At 33.0% G+C, this 25,628-nt stretch overlaps 1 protein-coding gene across 1 annotated transcript in view; it reads left to right on the top strand.

Annotated features, from left to right (window-relative positions):
- The window catches only part of LOC145277473 (uncharacterized), a 730,153-nt gene that overhangs the window by 624,353 nt on the left and 80,172 nt on the right, over positions 1-25,628 (top strand). Inside the window, exon 3 of the mRNA XM_080128838.1 lies at positions 22,094-22,213. Within this exon, the coding sequence (XP_079984964.1) occupies positions 22,094-22,213 (120 nt within the window). The remainder of the gene's footprint in view (positions 1-22,093; positions 22,214-25,628) is intronic.

Here is a 25,628-nt window from a genome sequence, read left to right as displayed (position 1 = left end):
TCGCTTTATACGCTTATGGTAATTTCTATATCACTTCCCAAATGCTCAACCTAAGATAGGGAGCCTTATAGTCATCCACATACAGTACTGATATATATATATATATATATATATATATATATATATATATATAGAGAGAGAGAGAGAGAGATAGATAGATAGATAGATAGATAGATAGATATAATTTATGTACCAATAGATTTATTTATATATAAATATTTAGATGCACATACATATATCATTATAAATAAATATGAATATAGGAATACCCAGATAAGGCAACTAGATATATAAGTGGATATGGTCAATTAATTACTTCCATATATAAGTAGCTATAAAAAGAATGGAACTCATAGAAATATTATAAAGTACAGACTATAAGATAGATAGATAGATAGATAGGTAGATAGATTAATGGATTGATGGATAGAATTTAATACAAAACGTATTAATAAAATATATACGTTGGGTATTTAAGTTGTAGGAAATATTTCCATCATATATTATCTATAATTGTTTTAACTTTAAGTCAAAAAACTAGTAAATAATCGTTTCTTAGTTTACAGGCGAAAACATTTTAATTGCGTATGTACTAATTGCGGATCTACGTCTTTTTACTTTCAGTAAAATCCCTGTCATAAACGAATGAAATCTTGCCGCCCTAAAACTGACAATCGAGAATCAGAGTTCATATTAGCAGAGGAAACTTCGAAGTTTTCGATATTATCTTTCTCCCCAGTTTTATGCGCTTACAACGAACAATAAAATACATTTCAATTGACAAGTGTTCTTCTATCACTGCACCGGACAAACCTGAAATCTGATATTTTATATTTATAGATGCTTCATTACGTGTCTAAGGGAAGTACGGTTGGTATTTTGGTCTTTAAAACCTTTATTAAAATTAGCATTTTCATCGGGCATTTCAGTTGCAAATAGCATTTTAGCCATGTGTTAAGGTTCACTTTAAAATAACAATTTATCTACTAATAGCATTTTCACTAGCCTCACATATTCCCTCCAAAAATATTTTGGAGAGCCTTTTACGCTTCAGTTGAAAATACTGTTTTCGTGGATCTTCTACGCTCCTGTTTGAAATGAAATTGGCTGTGGTCTGTCAGGCTTTAAGTAGAAATAGTATTTTCATAATGTTATCAGGCCATAATGCGAAATTACATTTTAACCACTAAGCGCATGAATTCAATGAACACATCTTAGTAAAAATTCGCCCGAATCCATTTAAAAAGTTCTGTCCGTTTGTCAGTCTGTCACAATTTAATTTAACATAATATTTTTGTTTGTAAACACATACATTTCATGGATGCAACCAAGTATTATCTCTGTGCAAAAGTATGTAAACAATCTTTTTATCAAACATGCTTTAAATGCGTTTTTAAATTTACTATTTTTGATTTTAGATTCATTCGAGCGTCCTTCACAGTATACTCAACTCGTAGAGAAATTATTCTCACGCGAGGCGTTTTGCCTACATGGAACCTAACAACCGCCAACATGTGGTTAATGTATATATCCCACGACTGTATATTGTTCCCGATCTTTTTTATCTGCCTTTTGTTCCCTAATTTAATCTAAACCCGATAACATAAGACGTTCGTGCGACACCGATGGCCCCTCAACCTTCTTATGCAACGCAAACTCTTTTGGCTCAAAACGATTCGTTTATTTCTACCGGAGGATCGTTTTTATCTCGGCTCGAATCCACCGCGCATGACAAGAGGTCCACACAAACATTGTCCCTTTCGTTCAGGTACTGTATGCTGCATTTATGGCCAGCCATACTCAAAGCCTACATATGTATGTTCATATTCTGTATAGGCGTGTTTAACAAATATTCTAGGGGTCTGTGATCAGTATATATGGTGAACTTCACATATGCAAATAGTGATTCAATTTATTAAGGGCGTAGTGTATCGCGTATGCTTCTGATGCATCTCGTCTGCCTATCACTAAGTTTAATAAATAAGAAGTAAATTAGTTGTTCAATCTCTATATCCTCCCTCTGACCATAGACCATTTGCGAGAGAAATGCCCCAATTGCATGATCAGAAGCATTCTTGTACAGTCATGGTCCTTCTCAGAATCGGGATAAACCAGTATAACATTATCTGCGAGCTTTGTTTTTAAGTTATCAAAGGCAGACTGATATGTGTCGCCTCATTGGAACATCGCATATTTCTTCGTCAGGAGAACCAACGGCTCGGCGATTGCGGATTTTTTATGTAAATCGCCGATAATATGACGTCATACCGATAAAAGCTCTCACTTGTCTCAATATAGTTGGAACCAAAATCGATTTTATCGATTTTGACCTTGTCCAGGTCTGACTGTATACCCCGTTTACTTACTGATATTGTACTTCTCTCCTAAAAAAACTCACACTTCGTAGCTTTCAACCCGAGGTTGTGCTTGCGTAAACTGGCTAGTACCCTATCTATGTAATATAAGTGGTTTTCCATCGTATTTGAGAATATTAAAATATCATCCAAATACGGTAATGCCTAATCCTTCTATCCCTGTAAAACTATGGCCATTAATTCCTGGAAGAATCCAGGCGCGTTCGCGAGTCTGAACAGCATCACCTTAAAGTGAAATAAACCCCCGGCGGCAGGTAAACGCAGTTTTCTCTTTATCGCCGCTATTTAATTAAACCTGCCAGTACTCTTACTTTATATCTAATTTTGAGAAGAATCTTGTTGTCCTGAGCGAAGTTAATATATCATCAATGACCGGTAACGCTGGGATATACTTTTTCGTGACTTTATTTAAATCCCTAAAATCTACGCAAAATCTTTTACTACCGTCTTCCTCTTCTACTAAATTTATTGGGAAACTCCACGAACTGTTCCATCTCTTAATTACACCTGTCCGCATCATTTCCTCTATTGCCAAGTCTACCAACTTTCTTTGCTTTAACGGTCTTCGATACGGGCATTTCCGTATGAACCCATGCGTTTCAGTATCGATACGCATCTCCACCGTATCGGTTCTGCACAAGTCCTTGCCTTCCGTACCGAACACATTTCTATTCCGTTCCAGCAACCTATCAACTTCCAACTTAAATTCTTCAGATTCCCTTCAAATTATTTTCGGAGATTTCATTCTTTTGTTCGTCCGGCATAGTAATCTACACTCCACTAAGCTATTTGGCAGCTCATTCTCAATGTGACTGTTTGGTTAGTATCGTTCATGAAAATCAGCAGAAACATACGAGACTCTTCAACATTTTCAACTGCATTAACTACTGATACTCTCCTAAGATTACTAACGGATCCACTGCTTATTTGATTTATCTCATATTCTAATTTGTGACCATTTCTAAATCCTGCATGTATGCAGATGCTGGGATTTAAATGTAATTTTCTGTGCTTACCTAACTATTAATGAAATAGGGGTATATTCCTCAAGAGCTATATATTCATATCCTACTTATCGTCCTAAATCGAAATACATTCTCACCCAATTTTCCTATGCTAGTTGCGGTAGAGTATCACACTTCTCTTGAAATTCTCTGCAACAAAGAAGTTTTAGATGGTAGACTGATTTGAAAATCGAGCGAGCCTTTATACAATTAATGGGGACCTATTAACTGTTCTTAAACTAACGTTTATGATATATTTCAAGTCCCTGCCTTTAAAAACACTGCTCTTTATTACTGACACTTTTGCTCCCCTATTCACCAGAGCTTTATAATTCTTTCCCTCAATTCTGATGGAAACGGAATTTGATGTGCCCATACTACCGACTATGTGGATCGATATGCTCTTGTTCCATCCGTGGAGCTTCGCATGAATGACACGTCCCTTTTTCCCTGGACACGCTTCTTGCAGAATCTCTGTATGTGATACACCTCGCCTAAACTGTAAGATCTAATTACCTGCCTGACTCTTTCCGTCTCTCTACTTTTAAATATGAGTTTCCTACTCTCTGTTTGGTTTCCTCTTTCACGTTTTTCCCATGTCTTGGCGGTCTGGCTGAACCCATAGCCTCAACTGAGATCTGCCGTCTCGTGTGATAAACCTCCATAGGTTCGTCTTCAGACTCCTGGCTTGCGTTGAGCCGGATCTTCCATTTACCTTCTTTTAGGGCTTCCTGATAAGCTGCTTGAAGATCCTGAGGCTCGGGTCTCATCACAGCCATCTTTATCCCCCTATCTCTGAGAGCTTCTATCACCCTATCTCTGAGTACTTGTTTTCTAACAAATTGCTTCCCTGATCTATCCCACTATAGGCACCGTCTGCTAATCTAACTATCCTTTGCGTATAGTCCTGTATCCCATCTAACCTAACCTGTCTCATGTCCGCTAATTCTACTATGTGTTTGTTAGGCTTTGCGACAATTACATAATCATCGTCTAGGGACCTCTTCAATACTGCCCATGTTCAACTTTCATTGTTTAACATGGGTCTGTTTATGAACTGTGCGATGGAGCCCCTTTATGGTAAGAAGAGCTATCTGACATTTTCCTCGTCCACTGCTCCCCTCACGCTAAAATACCGCTCTACATCATCCATCCCCCTCCTGTGGCCACCGTCCATTTCTATTTTCCAACAGCACTATTTTCCATAAAAGATTCCTTTCTTATCGATTTTATTACTGACTCCAATGCTTTTTACGAATGGCAATCCCTGCACGAAATTTGAAAATAGCTGCTGCTCCATTATGACAATAGTATGTCACCAACGAAAGAACAAAATAATAATTTTGTTGGGAAACACGGAAGAGATAAAAATATTAGGCTTAAAAAGTTTTGAGAATATATATCTGATTTTTTTTCGTAATCTTATGAGCATCACATACGTATTTATATATGTTTATTTATTCTTTCGAACAGAAACACGAGTGTAAAAATCGAATGTCAACTACCTTATTGTTTTTTTTCGTTTTCCACAACATCAAAGAACCTTTCTTTATCATAGTGTTCATAGTTCGTCCATTTATTATTTGTTAGAATAACTGATCATAGAACGAACACCAAATGAACATATGTGATGCAGTTACATGCATGCTGGTCGATATTTTGTCAGCTAGAAAAAACTTGTAGCGCAAATTCGTTTTTTATAAAAATATAAAAATAATATTTTCTTTATTATTGCCTCGTGTGCGTGAGACCAAGAGGGTGAACAGGAGGGTGGGTGGATTGAACAGCGAGCTCGACTAATGTTACTTCCCCTGCTGGCTGGCTGCTTCTGTTTACTTTTGCCTTGCCTCTGGCATGTATATATGTGACCTGTTTTCTGACAAGTGTTCTAACCTCGGCAACTGTGAGAGGCTAGTACTTGACCTTTCACCACCGGTGACATCGGTTTTGACAGCTTCACCCCAAATCGTCCAGTGCGTTTTAGCTACCAGCTGTCATGTGTGCGTACGTGTGTGCACAGCTTCAACTTGCGACACAAAGAATGAAATAAAAAGTAAGTTGAAGGAAACCAAATTTATGGCGAAAGTTAAAAAAAGGGAACGTTTAAAAATAATGTAGGAAAATTCCAAATTGGAAAGCTCCCGGACCTGATTCAATACAGAGATATTGGATAAAGGACAGCTTTCCTAACTTGCATAAAATCGTTACATCTTAAATTGACAGAATTTGGACGGATGTCATTCTTACGTAAAGCACGCATGGATGAATCAAACGGCGTTGGGGTTGTAAACTACCGACCCATTATCTGCCTTCTAATTATGTGAAAACTGCTGAGGGGCATTTTGGCAGATGGGATTTTCCAATATCTGTAACAATGTCTGTAACATAAGGGATGTAGACGAGGGGCCAAAGATCAATTATTATCGACGCAACAATATTTCGTGATTGCAAAGGAAGACTTACAAATCCATGCATGTAATGGATATATTACTGCAAAGTCTGAACCAAGGAATGTAGTGAAATAATTTATTGTGCGAAATTTCTTGAAAAGAAGCATGAAACAATAAAAGATGTCAGTAAAAGTTTATGCGAACAGAGAAATTTATCAGAGCAACAACTTGTCGCCATTTATTATTGTTTGAAGTATGTTATCCTTATCGTTCATATGACGAAAGGTGAAAGTGTTTTATGAGTCAAGAATTCATTATTCATGGATGACTTAAAATTGTATGCAAAGAACGAAGACCAGTTATGTTTGCTTGTGAGAACTGTTTATGTGCAGATCATGGGTATGAGTCGGGCCTATCTACGGTAAAAAGCAAACCCGGGACCTTTCGATTACAAATCAAGTCCACTAATGAACTACATCCATCTAACCATATCTAGTTTCAGGGATTTGTAGATGTGGGGGATTTGTAGATGTGGGGGATTTTTAGATGTGGGGGATTTTTAGATGTGGGGGATATTATTCAATGGAAAGAAAGTGAGCTGAAATAGATGGGTGGAAGACAAAGTAAATAATGAAAGTGAACAAAGTTGATAATCTAAATATGTCGAAAAGATATGTGTTAAGAGGAAACATGAAAAACGAAAATAATCTTTAATTGTAGGGAAAACCTTATAGAGAATGTGATAAAATTTTGCAAAATTTAAAGAAATTAAACTAGTAAAAAGCAACGAATTTAAGGAAATAAATAAGCAAAAAAAAGATAATACATGATCTATTGAGTAGGGTTCTTCCTAATGCAGTGGACAAGGAAAAAAGCTGACGATGATCGTCAAAATTGAAAGTTTATATGCGCCGAATGGGAGCAACCGCTCAGGGCAAATTAAGTACCACATTGATAAAATGGCTTATGTCTATTTTTATTTTACTTCAATTACATTTAACCAACACTTTACGATTTTAATTTATATCCGAGAGCTCTTTCCGTGTATGGCTGCTATCTGTGTTTCGTTACATATTAGTCTTTCTGGGATTGCTTTTAAGTATTTCCGAAGATTATTTGTATTCGTTTAGTTGCTTCTATCACACCCAGTGTAATGTTATTAATTTAAAAGACCAGGTCGTTTTTAGAGCATTTTTAGGTCCTGATATTTTATCTTTTGCCGTCCAGCTCTATAAAATTAAAGGCATTGAGGATCTGGACATCGATAATGAGCACAGTTTTTTTCGGGCTTGTTTGATATTACTATATCTTGCTTGATGGAATTGTCTTTTATGTATCTGCTTCCCTGTATGTCTTTTTCATAGCACACGATCACTGTTCGGTTTGATGTCATTGGTGGTGGTTCATGTTCCGAGATGTTCGACGATCTGTCAAGTTCTAATGGAGGTATTTACATACTTTGTTGTGGCGGACAGTGTAAAGACCCTCTAGCAGTAAGATTGGGCATCCAGATAGTAAGTGGCTTAAACACTCAATCGCTGTATGGCAAAAATCTGCACCGGCCATTTGCTTGCAGGCATTTTTAATCCATTTGTGAGTAAGCCCTGATCTTGACAATGTGCCTTTCCTCATCAAATAGCAGTCTCCCACTCTTGAGCCATTGGAGTGAAGCGTTCCTGTCTATATACTCCTCGGTAGGCTTCATCAGGAAATTGCTGCTCTTTTGTATTTTTCTTATCCTTGTTTTCCTGTGTCTATCTTAATTTCCGTGTATTTTCATCTTTTCTTTCTTGCAATCATCATTTACATTTACATTTTCCAAGCCGTCTACTGTGTGGACAAAAAAAGGTGACGATGTACAACACCTCGTCAGTAGTTGTGAAAAGTTAGTTCAAAAAGAAATACAGAAGTCGTTATGGCAATATTTAGATACATGCAATAAAAAAAGGTGGCAATATAGTGAAAACGTGTCCGAGTATGTGCCAGAAGGGAGGTAGAGACACAGTTCGAAGTTATTGTGGGATATTAATGTCCAATGTGATAATTTGCGTGGTTAAGAAAAGAAGACCGGATTTAGTTTTGTTGGGAAAAATGAAAACAAGGCAATAATCCTTTATACAGCATTACCAGTTGATGCCAATGTTGAGGAAAGGGAAAGGAGGAAGATCGAAAGTATAGAATAACAGGGAAATAAAAGGATTGTAGAAGTTGAAGATAGTAATTTGGAACTGTTGAAAGTAAAGCTCTCGGAAGCGGGAAAATATTTGGCAAATAGTTTACGAAAATTGAGAGTCATTGAATTGTAGAGATTCAGCAACTGTCTTGTTGGAAACCTCAGAATCTTCGTAAAGTACTGCTGTACTGAGAAAAGAAAATGCTGATAAAATATGGACAAGAAAGCTAACAATAAAAAAAATAATAGCGTAAGAAATTCAATCCTCTTTATACAATGTATTGTAAGCGATGTTTCCTATCAAGTTTCAAGTTGTTTCATGTTGCAATTTAAAAAAAAAGTGAGTAGGATGAATTATGCAGATAGGCGGGAAAAGTCGAAATATACGAACATACGCACAAGCAGGCGTACGTACAGACAAAAAAAAACAGATAAGAATAGGCGGTTTATATAAGTATATTCTATTTTATTAAGCTAATATAACAAAAAAAAAAAAGAATATCGACCATCCTCAATAAAACAAGGCCATCATTTTCTACGGTTGGGAGAATATTCAGCATTTTATCAGAGAGCGTACGTCATATTAAAAGTGGGCGATTGTCCTATTTACCATGCTGTCGCCATTAATATCGCTATCAGCGAAACACCATGACTTTGGTACCAAGCGTTTTCCTTTTTATCCCCTCTCTTTTTTTTTTCTTTTTATTAATTTATTTGGCGGGATTTGAAACAGTGGAATTCCTTGTCGCTAGAAAAGACAATATCTAGGTCACTAGTGGCATGAAGGATATTATCAATCTACAAACAGCTGTAAAGTATGGTAAAAATTTTAAAAAGGCATACAAAATCGCGTCTGTTTCGTTAATAATGAAAACAAAAAACACTTTCCACAGTGTACTGCGTTAAAACAGAAACATTGATTTCAATAGTACACCATAACGACGTTGAGCCTGGCAATTAATAAAATGGGTAACCGTTTTTGAATATCAGTTATTGTATGCGCGTAACATATATCTTGGCGTTTTTCTTTTCACTCGTCTTGTAATTCTCATTGCACTGGAATCAAGCAGTTACATGCGCATCTGACATTACATGAAGTGCCCATGGTGTTTCGTGACTGAACGGAGCATATATATATATATATATATATATATATATATATATATATATATATATATATATATATATATATAAATTATAAATACACCAAGCCTCAAAGAAAAAAGAAAACGATAATAAGAACAATCGCTCCTGATGATAATCAGATGTACCGATAGAAAGTACTTGAGGAGAATAGAACTGAAGAACAAATTTGGCTGCCATTTTATATAAGATGTCAGCTGAAATTAAAAAGACTGCTCGGCGAATGGAAAAGATATCCAGAAAAATCGGAAAAAAAAATAATAACTCCGCCGTGTTCAATCAGATGTGCTTCAATAATGACTTGCTGCCAATATATACAAATATACAAATATTATATATATATATATATATATATATATATATATATATATATATATATATATTATATATATATATATATATATATATATATATATATATATATATATATATATACGTCACAATATTGAACTGGAATCAAACTTAGGTATTTCGGACGATGTCAAAACATCGTTAATTCACGACCCTCACAGCAGCCGCCGATTAGCGTAATAGTTAGTAGGAGAAACTGTCGTACAGGTGGTCGGGTTTCAATCATGTCTTGAGGTAGTTGCCTTTCTAACCACACCGGTGAGCTGCGAAAAAGTACTGTATGTGGATGACTATATATATATATATATATATATATATATATATATGTATATATATATATATATATATATATATATATGTATATATATATATATATATATGTATATATATATATATATATATAGACGCCACGATTCTGTAGAATTAAATTCACAATGTTTTATTCAAAACAATGAATAGTGAGACAAATAGCTATATGTTATGAAGTTTCAAAGATAGGCGCTTCTCCTCGGAGGAAGAAATGTAAGCAGAAATAACAAAAACTATCGTTGAAACTCCATGGAATAAGGATTTTTCTCATATTTTCTCGTATTGATTAAATATGTTGAATTTAATTCTACAATATAGTAACGCCTATTACTTATACTAGGCTCTATCACTGATATTGAGTTTTTTTTTTAATTTGGATAAATTTATTATTCTAAAATATATTTCCCTATACATATAATTCATCTATTTTGAATTTGAAAAGCTTTTTATTGACCTTTTCTTTATTTATGGTATTATATATACATATTTCTTTAAAATAAATTTTTCGTCCCAAACAAGACACAGTGCAACTTTGAAGTGGGGGATACTATCGGGGATATAAGTTGCAGGGGCATTATGAAGAGAGATGAGTAACAAGATATTTGTTCACATTACACTTGAACTTCTGTATATCGGTACAGTTGGGAAAGCAGAATCTTGGAGAAGAATTCCAAAGTCTAGCAGTTCGGGGGGGGGGAAATATTGGAGTAAAAGGCGTTCTTACACCTAGGATTCTCTACTGTGACAGGGTGGGACTTAGCTGCTTGTCGGGTTTGACGGGTGTAGTAACTTCGAGGGGGTACATATGCTTGTGGAACAGTTTGAGGGGTGCAGCATTTCGTCCGTGGGTCAGAGGCTGAAGCCTAGATGACAGTTCGGGACCTATCAAATTGGCGACTCTCTTTTGTACACTGTCCAGGAGTGAGAGACAAGCAGCAGATGCACCAGACCAAATGTGACAATAGTACTCCATACATGGGCAAATGGTGGACTTATAGAAGTACAGGATACTTTGTAATGTTCTTAATCTATCTATTCCAGTCCATGTCCCCTGTAAAGATTAGGCCGAAGAGTTTAAAGGAAGTATATTCAGGTAATGTCTTTCAGATTAATGGTCATTTATAAATATCAGGAATAATAGAGGTCCTAGGATAGACCCCTGAGTTACTCCTGCATTTATATCATATTGTTTAGATGTACGACCATCGAGGACAACGTGGATTCTTCTCTTACTTAAGAAGGATATAATTACATTATGTATTCTTCTAGTTATACCATATGATCTGATTTTCCTTAGAAGACCATCGTTTCATACCCTGTCAACAGCCTTAGATATATCAAGGGCTACTGCCCTCCCCTCCTCTGTTTTGTCCAGTGAATGGTATATACGTTCAGAGATTACAGTTAGGATATCTGCTGTGGAAAAGGCTTGCCTAAATCTATATTGATGGTTGGTCAGAGATTTAGCAGCTTAAGGTGATGAACTAGAGATTAATTAATTAAGGACTCAAATATTTTGGCGAAAAGCGGGAGGAGGCTGATGGGGCGATAATTTAATGGGTCAGTTCTTTCGCCATAATTTTTGAAAAATGGTACCACAAAAGAAGTCCCCAGTAGTCAGGAAAGCAAGATTGATTGAGGTAATTGTTGTGAAATTTGGAGAAAACTGGAACAATCTTAGCAGAGCATTTTTATAGCACAGCTGGTATGAGATAGGGTCCACCTTATTTCGAAGTGTCTAGGATTTTCATGATAGCATGCAGCTGAGAACAATTTGATAACAAAAAATGTATCTTGCATGCTTTTCTTTTACCACTTTCATCATGCGAGTCGCTGCGGAACATCAGTCGATATTGTAACCAGTCAATCCATGCAAATTTTTATTCATTAGGTATTTTGTTCCGTGGACGTCTTGGTGCTAATGCACTTATTGATTCACGCTATTTTCAAGTTTAATTAATATTTTATGATTTCTGTTTTTATTAACTTGTAAGGTTAAATGTTAAGAATGACTTCTTAAATGATAACGTTATCATTTCATCTCGGATCAATAAGTGCACTAGTACCGAAATCTTATATTAGTTGTGTAGTTTAGTGATTAAATATGAGAACTGTGAACTCGGCATGCCAGGTCGATTTCTCTCTGGAAACTGCATTTAAAATATATTATTGAGAAATAAAAAATAATGTATTTCCTTACTCTGAAGTATATTTATGAAGGAAAATTGCGAAATAACTCTTGTCTGTCCTTAGATATCCCAACTTTGCTTCCAGACGTCCATTATTTATCTTTGCCTCGCTGAACTCGAATAATTGCAGTTCATAAGTTCGGTTGTCGATTGCGCCTCACTTGTCTCTCGAGTTAAGTACGATGTGACTCCATTTTATAAGTTAAACGACGAGAATAAATGGTGCATGATGCAATTCTGTATAATCATTGTCGAAGAATGTTCCTTATTGTCCTTTGGAATCTTTTACGACGAATTCGCTAAAGACATATTATTTGTAATGATTCCGACTACTGTTCTCATATTTTGTGTTATTTTAGCGTTTCGATCACTTTTCTTCTGGCGTATCTTGTCGACTTTTCTTCTGGCGTATCTTGTCGACTTTTCTTCTGGCGTATCTTGTCGACTTTTCTTCTGGCGTATCTTGTCGACTTTTCTTCTGGCGTATCTTGTCGAATTTGATACTGTTTTTATAGAACTAGCTACTTATTCTGTCGCACTCGGGAATCTTCAGAGGGTTCCGAAGGATATCCCTTTTTATCAAGAGTGATAAGATGCTCTTGTTCCTAAGTAATTCGCAGTTGTATTTTGAATGTTGTCTGCACTTCTAGAAAAGTGTAATTAAGAACAGAATTTTATGAAAACCTTTATCTTCTACACCAGAGATACTTCTGTGGGTTGAATCTTTAATCCTTGCTGCAAGTGAGATACAAAATATAATTGTGAATTAGTTATGACGTCTACACAGTCATGTCTGAATGAATGAGCTCATACTACGCCAGGGGATTGCATTTAGTGTTCAATCAAAAGTTCAGTGTGGTTTACCGAGTTTGATAGAAAGGTTTTGGAGGTGAACACGGTGCACAAGATACTGAGGTTGCATCCACCGAATCGTTATAAAAATAAGACTCAATATGAGAATACTTCAAATAATACGAATTATCAATCCTCATTTGGAAAATTGTGAGAAATAAGTTCAAAAGTCCATCTTTATCCGAAAGTAAAACGATTGATTGGATTTATTCGTTTAATTTTGGCTGCAAAACTTATTTTCGAAATTTACAAAATATGTTGTTATTCATTTAACTATTCGGCTTTACTTTAGTCTTAAATTCTGGTCGTTGTAGTCATGAAGTAATTTCTTTTCACTTGCACTAACATAGACATTCGTAATTAATTTAATTAACCAACTCTCGTATTTACTTATATTATAATACCAAATTAAGTAATCATATCTGTAAACTTTATTTACAAAAGTTACTTAAAGAATTGTTGCAAGCGGCCTTTTCTTGTAGAGCTATTTAAGAATGATTACATGACAACTGATCAGATTCAAATTGTTTGCAGAGATTGGTGCTAATACAGAGAGTGATCCGCGATATTTTTTAAATCGTATTTCCACGTTTAATTAAAGTTTTATGATATGCTTTTATTCAATTGTAAGGTTAAAGTATAGAATAGGTACAAAACATCCTCCCTCCCAATGTTAAGAATGTTTTTTTTAATAATAACGTTATTATTTCAGCACGGATCACTCTTTGCATGAGTACTCAGAGATTAACTGTTTTTATAAATCAGATTTTCTCAACATGTTTACAGAGATTACTTTCTATTTACAGCCAGTCGTTTCATATATATATATATATATATATATATATATATATATATATATATATATATATATGGTCCTCAAACTAGTTGTAAAGACACCGCCATTTTTTCTTTCTAACTCAAAAGACTTACGCTTGCTTTGATGTCGAAATATCTCTTGGCTTATGCAATAGATTATAAAATATATTTAGAATATCATGTCAATTGCAATGCATTACTAAAACAAAAAACTCAGTGTCTTCGTTGCACTTGATAAAGACATCTGATTTCAAATAGTTTCTCAATGTTTTAGCGTGTAAGTACAATGTTTAAATGTGTACATTTCATTCTATAACAGTCGATGTCGATCGGCGTCTTCTAACATGACATGCAGGATGAACGTGTCTTTGGAAAATATTCTCTTTTTTGTAAAATCTAAACTTTGTATTAATGTTTTACACTATCCACCATTTTGTTTCTTTTGCTTTTCATTTTTTGTCGAGAACTGAATACAAGATAATTTATGTTCATGCTTTCGATCGCAGTAGTATTGTTTGTCATATTAGTAGTTGATGTTGTAGCCAATGTCATTGTTCTTGTTGTTTTTCTTTCTGTTGTAAAAGCTATTAGCATTCTTATCAAAATTATATTGTATAATGTATTATCCACAATGTTAAGTGGCAATTCAGCTTTTCAATGTTTGTTATAGTGCATCCACTAAGTCTGCCTATTAAACAAGCGTATTTTTTTCTATTTTTTGTGTTAAATTGTTCTGAAAGTCGAAGTATATCAGTTAAGTTATAGATTTATACCTAAAACTCAGTGTGTTCCAATTTTCTTAGATGAAACAGTAGATGGTGACTTTCAAGTGAAATATAATTCGCTAAAAGTTGTGCAGACGTTATAAACATGTTTTTATTTTTTTATATTAAATGAGAAACTATTTCGAGTTAAAATGCATATCGTACAAACCATCTAATTCGATGAAAACACATTTGAAATGTGCACATATACTAACAGATACGTGCTTTTGACAAGGTGGAGACTTGCAGGATGCCAGAATGATGTGTTTCTGTGTCGTGCAAGATAAAAAAAAATATTAAAACGTTTTTTCCTATTAATATTAAATTGATTTTTGTACTTTACGTTTTTAATGCAATAAGCATACTATATATATTTCTGTGGAAATATGATTTTTTTCAATTATATTTCCCTTTTTTATCTACTAACCCTTAATTTATGAAGCTCAATGAAATTACAGAATATATAACGAATAAATGACAAAAGTCTATATTTTAAATTTCATGATATTGACCATCCTTACACTGTATTTCTTTTTATTTCTTTGACACCAACTGTTTCGTGTCGCAAAATCATCAATCTATTTTGCCCTTAACGCATCTAACGAAATAGCAACTATTAATTCACAAAAAAATATAAAATGCATTTTTACATGATTATTTGACATCATTTTCACATTATATTACGCCACTTTATATATATATATACGTGGGCAGAACGAGTCACAGACTGGAGGTCAGAATTTCCTAACATTTCCCTTTATATATACGACAGGGTATGTTAGACTTCTCTGCACGATCACGTGTTTCTGCTACCGCGATCGGTGATCACCTGACCAGTTTAAATAAATGTGCGAGTGAGTACACACGGGAGTGGTTCTCTATTTTGCACAGGGCTAGGTCTGTTCAACATTTCGGATTCTTGGAGGCCCTTGCAATAAACTGTTGCAGACCTGTTCTTTGCAAACAGATGGACCACATACGTTCGTTGAACGTTTTTAAACAGGCGCCACCAGGTTAATTTCCACGCGGTATCCCCCCCTCATAGAAATTACTTCATGCCAAGATTACTTCATTCTGACATTTACTTCTGAAGACAGTCGACGAAAAGTACTTCAAGTTTATTCACCGTTCCCCATTTTCTTTTCTCTTTCTCCCCCTTTTGGTCGATCTTCTTCCTTTTCAATTTATTTTTCTTACTTTTAGTTGATCATTTTTCTTTTTACATTATGGTCGATCTTTTCTTTTTTATAAGGTTTAAAAAAAAGCCCCACTTCGCTTTTAATATATATATATATATATATATATATATATATATATCAACGAATACTTCGTGTGCTCACTGCATTGAACATGGCAATGTTTCAAGCAGTTGGTTAGAGCAACCAATGTCCTCCTCAAGTGATTAAAAACAAAAAATCAAGTTTTAAAGTCTTAAAAAATAATTTGTTACTCTAATCAGCATGTTCAGTGTCAAGATTTTTTTTACCTATTTTTGTATATATATATATATATATATATATATATATATATGTGCGTGTGTGCGTGTGTGTGCGTGTGTGCGTGTGTGTGTGAGTGTGTGTTTGTGGCTGTGTGAAGAGCATTCCAAAGTAATAACTTTTATTTTTTATTCCAACCGAATGAATGAGAAGAATTGCAAATATTATTATCACTGTACTTATGCATTTATTTTTTAAAGTTTTTAGCTCTCTGTTTCAGATATTAACGGTAGGAGGCTCTAAAACAGCAGTCTCTGCCATAGTCGTGGGTAAAAATCAGAAATGCATTATCGAATTTCTGTATTTCGAATGGCGATGTAGAAAAAATAGTTTCTGATGCACAAAATGTGGCTCGTTTTAATGGCACAACTTCCGTCTTTCTTTCTCTTTAACTTTTTAAGGTAAAGAAAATAGGAGTTTTTTTGTTTTAAAACGAATATCTTATACGCATATATATATATATATATATATATATATATATGCGTGTGTGTTTATGTACATATATATATGTATATATATAGAGAGAGAGAGAAACATAATTATTTGTATATATATATATATATATATATATATATATATATATATATATATATTCAGCCATTAATAGATAATTTAATTCATTAGAACTGATTACTTACTGATGAGATGTGACAAATATTTTCATTATAATGCCAGTTTATTATTTCTTCCCTACGTAAGGTTTATATATATATATATATATATATATATATATATATATATATATATATATGTGTGTGTGTGTGTGTGGGAGGGTTCATTATTTGTTTTTTTGCGATACTTTTTTAAAGAATTCAATTATTAATGCGAAAGTGCATTTTTTTCTAAATTCGATTTGAGAATTATGTTCGCATTGACAATTGATTGGTAATCGCAAATTGGGAGCGGAATACATATTGTTTAAAATATAATTATCCACTAACACGTGTTTCGTCATCTACGACTATCAGAATGGCTGACCTAGCAATATAGATATATATGACATGTATATATATATATATATTTATTCATTTATTAAAAAACAAAATCAACAATATATATATATATATATATATATATATATATATGTATATGAGTGTGTGTGTGTGTGTGTTTATGTAGGCAGCATTTTTTTATTTAAATAAATATATAAAAGAAGTTTTTCACTAGAATATACTTTTTTATCCATTCATTTTCTTTTACTCATTTTTGATTATAAGAATATTTAACATATGCAAGGCTTCGTATAATCAAGATTCTTTTACTAGAAAACACTACTGCGTTTTCATGTGTCTAGTTTTTTTTTCTCGTTTAAAAACATGTATTTCAACCTGTTTCTTGGTGGTTTTGCTTTGAACATTGTGATTTTTTGTAGTATTAGTGTCTGTATTAAAATCATTTTAGGATGTTTTTACTGATTGTGTTAATTGCTTACGTTTATTTTTATTTTTAATATGTCGTTCTTCGAATATCTGTAATCGTGGTTCGTTCATATTATTTCGATTCATCGGGCTATTCTTCTTATTTTCAGTGCAATCTCCACAACATTGCGGTCGATATAACCTCCGACCTTCTTCATGTGTATCTTGTCGAACTCGGGAATTTGGACGAAATTTCGAATGGAACCCTTTATTTACTTGGATTTGTTAGATAAAAGACCTAAGTAATTCGAAATTGCTTTTTTCTATTGACCACACTGAGAATTGAACCTTCAATCTTCAGGGGAATATCACATTTACAATTGATTTTTTCAAGCACTTTATCCACTGCGCCACGTATGTCATCAGTTTTGGAACATACCGTGATCGATTGTAAAAATCCTACGATACAGTCGTAAAGAGTACTGCCTTAAGATAATCGAAAATCTTCAGAAATTAAGAAATTAATTTCTCATCTTAACAAAAAAACAAATCGAATAGACAAAAGACAAGATTTTGTGATTAAATATTTGTCGCCCCCTCCCAAATTCCTAGTGTACGAAAGCGTTCCCAAATGTCTGGCCCCGAATAATTTACGTCACCTTATATAAGCGGACCGGTATCACATGAAAGGACACTATTTTATTTATTTTTTTATCTACGCGTTCTTTTAATCATCCTTCCAACTGAATAATAGATTGTAAATGTATCTTCCTTCTTTTTGATTGGTTTATTTTATATTTTGTACTTTTATGATTTTTTTTTCATCTTTAACCTCGAACACAAATCAACTAAGAAAAAATAAAAATCGGGCATTTATAAATGTTACCAAAGGCAATATAAGTTACTCATCACCTACTTGTGTGAGTTTTAATGTTTGAACTTATTTTGAGGCATTTTTTTTCGTAGTTGAAACACAAATTATGTCGAGTTGTTAAGTTTAAACGGCAACAGGATGCCGAATATGAGACGGTCAGCTTTGAAATCCAAATCGGTGAAAACTAAAAAAATATAACAAGAACAAATACAAACTCACCGAATATCTTTCATTTTTATTAGATCTTTCACTCAGAAGTTTGTTTCATTTTCGAGATTTGATCGATTTTGACTACAAAGTTGACCGTCTCTTGTCCGCCATCTTACCATCGTTTGAACGTAACAACTCGGAACTACTTGTGATTCGAATGTAACAAATGCTTTAAAGTATATTTAAAAAACTAAAAAAGATGAAGTTGTGTTATTATTTAATATGTATTTACGATTAAGAGGTTTGGTTCATTATTCATGTAAATTCTATGTAATTTCATGTGACAACAGTCAATTAATATCGCGTGGTGTACATTTTCCTCGGTCAGAAATTTAGAATCCCTTTCGTACACTAGTACCAAAAATAAACATTTGTTTATAACACGATTGACTTTTTTCCCGACTCCGGAATAATAAATAAATTAAATGTTTATATATATATATATTATTCCTTAATTGGAATTCACTTTTGAGATGAGCATTATATATATTAATTTATTTTTATTTCGAACTATTATTCTCATCATTCATAGTCCGAAATAAAATAAATTAATATATATAATGCTCATCTCAAAAATGAATTCCAATTAAGGAATAGTATATATATATATATATATATATATATATATATATATATATATATATATATATATATATATATATATATATATATATATATATATATATATATATACCAATCGGTACGGACCCGACTATGGAAGATCAGATAATAAATAAACGTGGATTTATAAGATCAAAGAATCCAACCTTGATCGCCCTTCGGGGCCCGTGGCGCAGTTGATAGAGACGTTGAATCTCTACGGTTCCAGATGAGCATTGTCTGAAGATAGCGGTTTCAATCCCACCCAAAGCGTGCCAGAGGTTAATTAGTCAAAATGTGGTGAGATGACAACAACTACGGATGGCAGTGATGGCTAAGAATGCAGTTAGGAGATTCGAAGTTCCTATCCGTCGCGGTTACCACCTGACGAAGGCCAGAGGAATAGTTGGCCGAAACGTTGTGAATAAACAAAACCAATAAAAGATCAAAAACAACAACTAATAAAGATGAGAATAATAGTCCGAAATAAAAATAAATTAATATAAATTAAATGTTTTCTATCATGATGGTTTCTTTTTTATTGTCTTAAAATTGGATTTGCGCTCATCATATTCTGGCATATTACGGCAGGTGACGCAATATGCTGAGGCAACGTCTGCTGTAAAACGAGTCGTTCTCTGCATATATATTTATATATGTGTGTGTGTGTGTGTGTGTTCGTGCGCGAATAGTTCTCTTCAGTAGCCGCAGTGTCCGGATTTAACCTATTGGACCCCCCTGGCTTAATGCTATAAAACTAGGTTCGTGTTCATGCGAAAGCTTCACGATTATAGCTTATGTCGACTAAACAAAATGTTGGTTTTCATCAAGGAAATGCTAGAGGAATTATCAACTGATGTGTGAAAAAATTTATTTCAGCATTCGTAAAATTTCCCAACCAAAGAAATCGCAAAACTCGATGTTCGAAATCGATGTTCGTCGTCTGCAGTGCTCGATGTGAGATGCTTGCAAATCTGCTTAGCTTTTGGTTTTGTTTGCCTTCGTTCAAAACTGCAAACGTGTTCGTTCAGAAGTGATTGCATTACAGTATTTGTTAGTCGCTTTGTAAATGTAGTTTGAGGTGATTATGTTATTTTTTTAGTCAGAGTTATGAAGAAATGTTTTCGCTTTCGTTATTTAAGTTTGAAAAATATTTTGTAGTTGAGCGGAATTTCCGGATAAAAGCGTGAAACTGTATTAAACATTTGCATAATTCCTGTGTCTCTTTTGTCATTCGTTCTCCCCTTTTATTCCTTCTCTTTTTCTTTCTGTTACATCATCTGTTTTCCTGCTTCTTTCATTCTTTCTGTATTGTCTACATTTTTCCTTTTCATATTTTCTCTTCCTTTTTTTACTAGTTCCCGCCTTTTTTTCCTTTCTCTTTTGCTTTTCTATAGTCATTACTTTTATTGTATCTACTCTATCGTTATTCTCATGGCGAGTGCTTTTTTGAGCTTTGATCTATGGTGTCCATTGGCAGATTTTCACAAAAATACTCGTCTAACTGCAAAGACCATCAACATTCCCCCCATTTTCTGTCTATGTCTAAATCGCAAATTTTATAACCAACGCGTCTTTCCTACAACTACTCTGTTTCCTAATCTGCTTTTCATCTGACTACAATATGGTTCTCTTAAAATCTTTTCCTATTGAATCGCCTCGCTAAATAATAAACTTATACCCCATTTGCAACACTACCTATTAATACTTAGTTTTACAGTGACTACTATGCACTCATTTATCCTTATCCATGAGTGGCTTTCGGACCTTGATAAGTAGTAACCCCCATATAAAACAATCTCCTCTTCACATGGCCTTTCCTTATGTCTATTAACTTGTCTCTTCCATTCGTTATAGTAATTCCTATAATTCCTATAATTCCTATAATTCTTATAATTCTTATAATTCCTATAATTCTTATAATTCCTTATAATCATTTATTTACTTCGATTTTGATGATTTTTCTTTGTTCCTCCCTTTATCCTATTTCCTATCAATATATTCTTCGTTTCTTTCCTTAATTCTTTCTCTTTTAGATTTTATTGTCCATCTTTCTTCCTGCCTTTATATTTTTCTATAAAATTTTGTAAAGGTTTTTCTTCTCTTCAAGATTACAATTATTTTTTTATAATTACTCATATTTCTTCCGCTATTTTCTTTCGTATTTTTTTTTTCGTTTATTTATTTCTTCTTTCCTTACTTTATCATCTTCAGTAATAATTCAATTATTTCTTTTGTCTTGCTGTAATCGATTTACGTTATTTATTGATATTTTTATTAACAATTTATTGATTTATTTGATTCCATAATTTCTTCACTTCGTTATCCCCTGTTGCTTTTACATTTTCGCCATCTTGTGGCCTTTTTTATTTATTTATCCATCATCCTTCTTCATATATGTATATATATATGCTTTATATATATATATATACATATATATATATATACTATATATATATATTGCGTAACTTCCTTCTTTAGTCATTTAGTAAATAGTTATTGGCTGTTTCATTTTCGTTGCAAACCAACACATGTTTATTCATGTATGATTAAACATCTATTAATTTATCTTCACAATCTTTCTCTCTTTCGTATCTTGTTTCTTTTCCTTGATTATTAACTAAATAGTCCTTGTTGCTTTCATTTTTGTCTTATAAAACACACTTTTAAATTTTAGTGACTTTACTTGAAAATTCAAAATGGCGTAAGAAAACATAACATAAAAATTAATTGTATTCATACGTTATTAAATAGTTCCCTCCCTATCTTTTCCCTCTATTTATCTATTTATCTATCTATCCCTATATATATATATATATATATATATATATATATATATATCTTCATGATTATCCTATCTTTTACGTTTTCTCAAATCAAAGCTTTTCTTCCCTTCTTCCTTTTCCATCTCATCTTATTATATCCATTAGTGTATCTTCTTTCCTATCTTCTTCATCTTCTGTTTCTTATTTGACTCTCGTTTTTATTTTTACATTTCACATTTCCACAGTTCGTATCTCTTTTTATTTATCGCTTTCCTCTTTAGAACGCCCTTTCCTCTCCTACTCCTTCCCTCATCATGTCTCTTCTGTTTTCATTGCATGCCAGTTTTTTAACCTTTCTAATTCTCGATTGTCTTCTTTTTTTCTTTTTTCTTTCTTTCTTTTTCCACTCTCATCTCATTCCCAGTGTGTGAGGGTTCAGGTTTTAGTTTACTACGAATATTGAAGGGATCCTCTCGCTACGATCGCCGAAGAAATTTTAGCCGCAGTCGATGCGGCCAGACTATCCGTGACGTCACTTCCGATGGTAAGTAGCCAATCAGCAGGCGATGTTCATAAGACACAAGCAGGAAACCAGAAGCAGACAGTGTACGATGCGTACGCTTCTTTCACTGCCGTGTTTAGATAATAACCAACACGTCTCGAAGACATTAAGATATATATATATATATATATATATATATATATATATATATATATATATATATATATATATATATATATATTGTTAAAATATCCACGTTTGCATCTAGAATAGTAATAATGTCAGGGTTATTAATGTTTTGAATCATACAAATGATATTGTTTTGGTTTTTGTATATTTATTTTTTTATTTTTTATATTTATATTCTACACTCTTGGTCAGAAATAAGTAGAGAAATAAAAATGAAAGACATTGAAAAAATGTGTATTTTGGGATGTGTTTATTCCTTGCAACAATGTTCGAAAAATTTCACGTGAATAATTTTTTCGGTGTATGGAAGAAGAATATTGTATTTTTTTCGTTTTTTGTTTTAATTTGAAACGCATTAGTGTTCATTTCAACCGGGAAAAAACATATTTCATTTTTATTCCGCTCATTTTTTATGATCCGGAATGAAGGACCTTTTTAAATATAAAAAATAATATTATATAAAAACAACATCGTTCTTATGTTTCAGAACTGTCCAAAACATTTAAATTATATATATATATATATATATATATATATATATATATATATATATATAGATAATTATATATGTATACGCATATATATGCATATATATAATTATATATATATGTATATATATAAATAAATATATATATATATATATATTTGCTATCAACACAAATATTCAGTCTGACTAAGTATCTACCCTCTTTGTATCTCTCTTTACAAAGTATTCGTTGAATTGTTTCTCTAAATAACGCCCATTTATTATAAGTCTTTGTAACGTCTTTGGTTTAGGTTCTCCATACCTGACTGTCGTTATGATTACACGGGTTTATCTTCCTGTCCCCCCCTCTCTCTCTCTCTCTCTCTCTCTCTCATATATATATATATATATATATATATATATATATATATATATATATATAACTTCACGTAAGCTCATTACATGAATAAGCACTTACTTGAAACGTCATCGCTTTGTATGTACCGATCGTGATGGATAAAAAATATATCTCATATATGTATTTTTTACAATGAAAAACATTTTTATATAAATTTTATAACCTTTGAAAAAAGTACAAGCTCAATTAATGCTTTTTGATCGAGTTCCAGAGTATTTTTTACATAGGAGTCACCAGTTATCAAGGCTTAGAGGCCACTGGAGCATAATATATTGTAGTAATCGTTAGTAGTGAAATTTTGGTAAAATAGTTTACTTAAGGGGACATCTCATCAACAACTTGTTTACGTTGGATTTAAAGACGACGGTATTTTAGTCAGCTGGAAAGCTGGCAAACGGAAGACAGTTCCACGGGTATGCAGTCCTAAGAACGAAGCTTTGTTCATGGAATCTAAAATCAGTGTTAGGCACAGATAATGAGTAGGTGAAATTAGTGATAACGTTTTCAGTTAGACGAGTGTTTCTCGTGAAAGTTTGGCGAGGGGGAACTTAGATTGTATCTTAGACGAGCACTTGTCATGAAAATAACGATAAAGCAGAGACAGGCCTGCAACGTCTCTTCTGCAGTAGAAAGGTTGCAGGGAAAAGAAAAGGGCATCCCTACTAAGCTATGAATCTATACTGAATTCTGTCAAGAAGGATAAGTTCTTTCTAGCAGATCCTGCCATGATGTGGCAACAATACTCCATCCTTGGACGTACTTAGCTCTTATATAGGTAAAGAATTAGTATAGCAGGGATGAGATCAGGCTCAAACGCGTTGGAGGTGTCAAAGTTTTTTATGATATCGTGAATGTAAGAAGGGGTGTTTAGATCATCGTGGCTTCAGTTCGCATAGTTAGATTTCAAAGGGAGTGGTTTGTTGGGTCTAAGGTGAAGTTAGATTTCAAAGGTTTGTTGGGTCTAAGGTGAAGTTAGAAGCGAATCGCTGGGAAACCAGTTTCCTTTATTTGATTTTTGTGCAGGCGACGTTCTGGTTGTTGGATATTGGATGAATTATTGATAGTTTTTTTTATTAACTTTTAAAGATTTTTTTTCATATTTGTACTTGACTTATAACGTATGAATTCATGCTGGCTTTAACTTAAGGCTTATATTACTATTTTTAAATAACACCCAATATATATTTTATGAATAATTTGTAACCTTCAACTTTGAACCTAAATGCGAAAATTAAGAAATGTCGCTAGGATTAAACAGATTCAAATATGGCTATACATCAATTAAGTCTTCTAATTCCAAAAGGTTTATTTTTCTCTCCAAACGAGTATTAACAAATTATATAACAAAATTTTGGTATTTAAAGATTTTTACGCTTTAAACTATTTATATCCTTTTTAAAGCAAGGAAACAATAAGCTATTGTGGTTTTATACCGAGGAACATAAACATATCTTTCTGATGAGTTCTTTAATGAAGTTCCTCTATTCAAAGAAACACGTATACGATGCACTATATTTAAAGTAAAATAATATGTTTGAGATATAATTACATCCTTGACATCCTTGGTTTAGAATGTTTACCTCCGATATATATATATATATATATATATATATATATATATATATATATATACATATACATACATACGAGCAAACAGTAAATAAAACATGTTAAAAAACATTTTTAAAAAGAGTTACAAACATATTTAATCTGAAAAGAAAACACTTGATAAGTGGATAGTCCTTAATCCGCGGAGTTTCGAAGAAATACTTTCCTTCTCATCAGAGGGTAGGAATTAGCAGAATGCAGGATCGGATTTTGCATGCAAAAGTATTTGATGAAACAACAAGTAAGTCAAAGATCTTACTTGATAACAAAAAAGTGAAGCAGACGGAATATGGTGAAGAAAAAGGTGATTACACGTGAATGGATAGTCTGGTGGAAGATAAATAATCCAGTGACGATAAAATCCAAATATATAACTTCAAAAAAGTTAAAAGAATTTCCATTTGCACAAGTAAAATCCAAGGAAATCCCGTAAGTGGAACATGGTCCAAAATAATACAAAGGCAGAAATCTATGCAATAATTCACAAAACTGTATACAAGGGAATAAAATTCCAATAATATTAATTAAAGAAAAATAAGATATGCTTCTCACTCTACTGCCGAGACATAAATATAGATAAGAAAGATCAGGGAAGAAAAAGTGGAAAAAAAATTAAATAGTGATAGAATTAAATATAAAATAGAAAAACAAATGTCAAAATGACCCAGACAGGAAATGTTAAAAGGCGCGAAAAAAATATATAGGGAGAAATAATATAGGTCAACTGAAATGTGTAGGTCATCACTTAAATAAATGTCAGCAAGAGCTATTAGAAG

Source organism: Euprymna scolopes, chromosome 6 (assembly GCF_053919585.1).
Source record: "Euprymna scolopes isolate OS-2025 chromosome 6, ASM5391958v1, whole genome shotgun sequence".
NCBI classification, from domain to species: Eukaryota; Metazoa; Mollusca; class Cephalopoda; order Sepiida; family Sepiolidae; genus Euprymna; species Euprymna scolopes.
The sequence above is the reverse complement of the archived record's forward strand: the minus strand, read 5'-3'. Positions and strand labels throughout refer to the sequence as shown.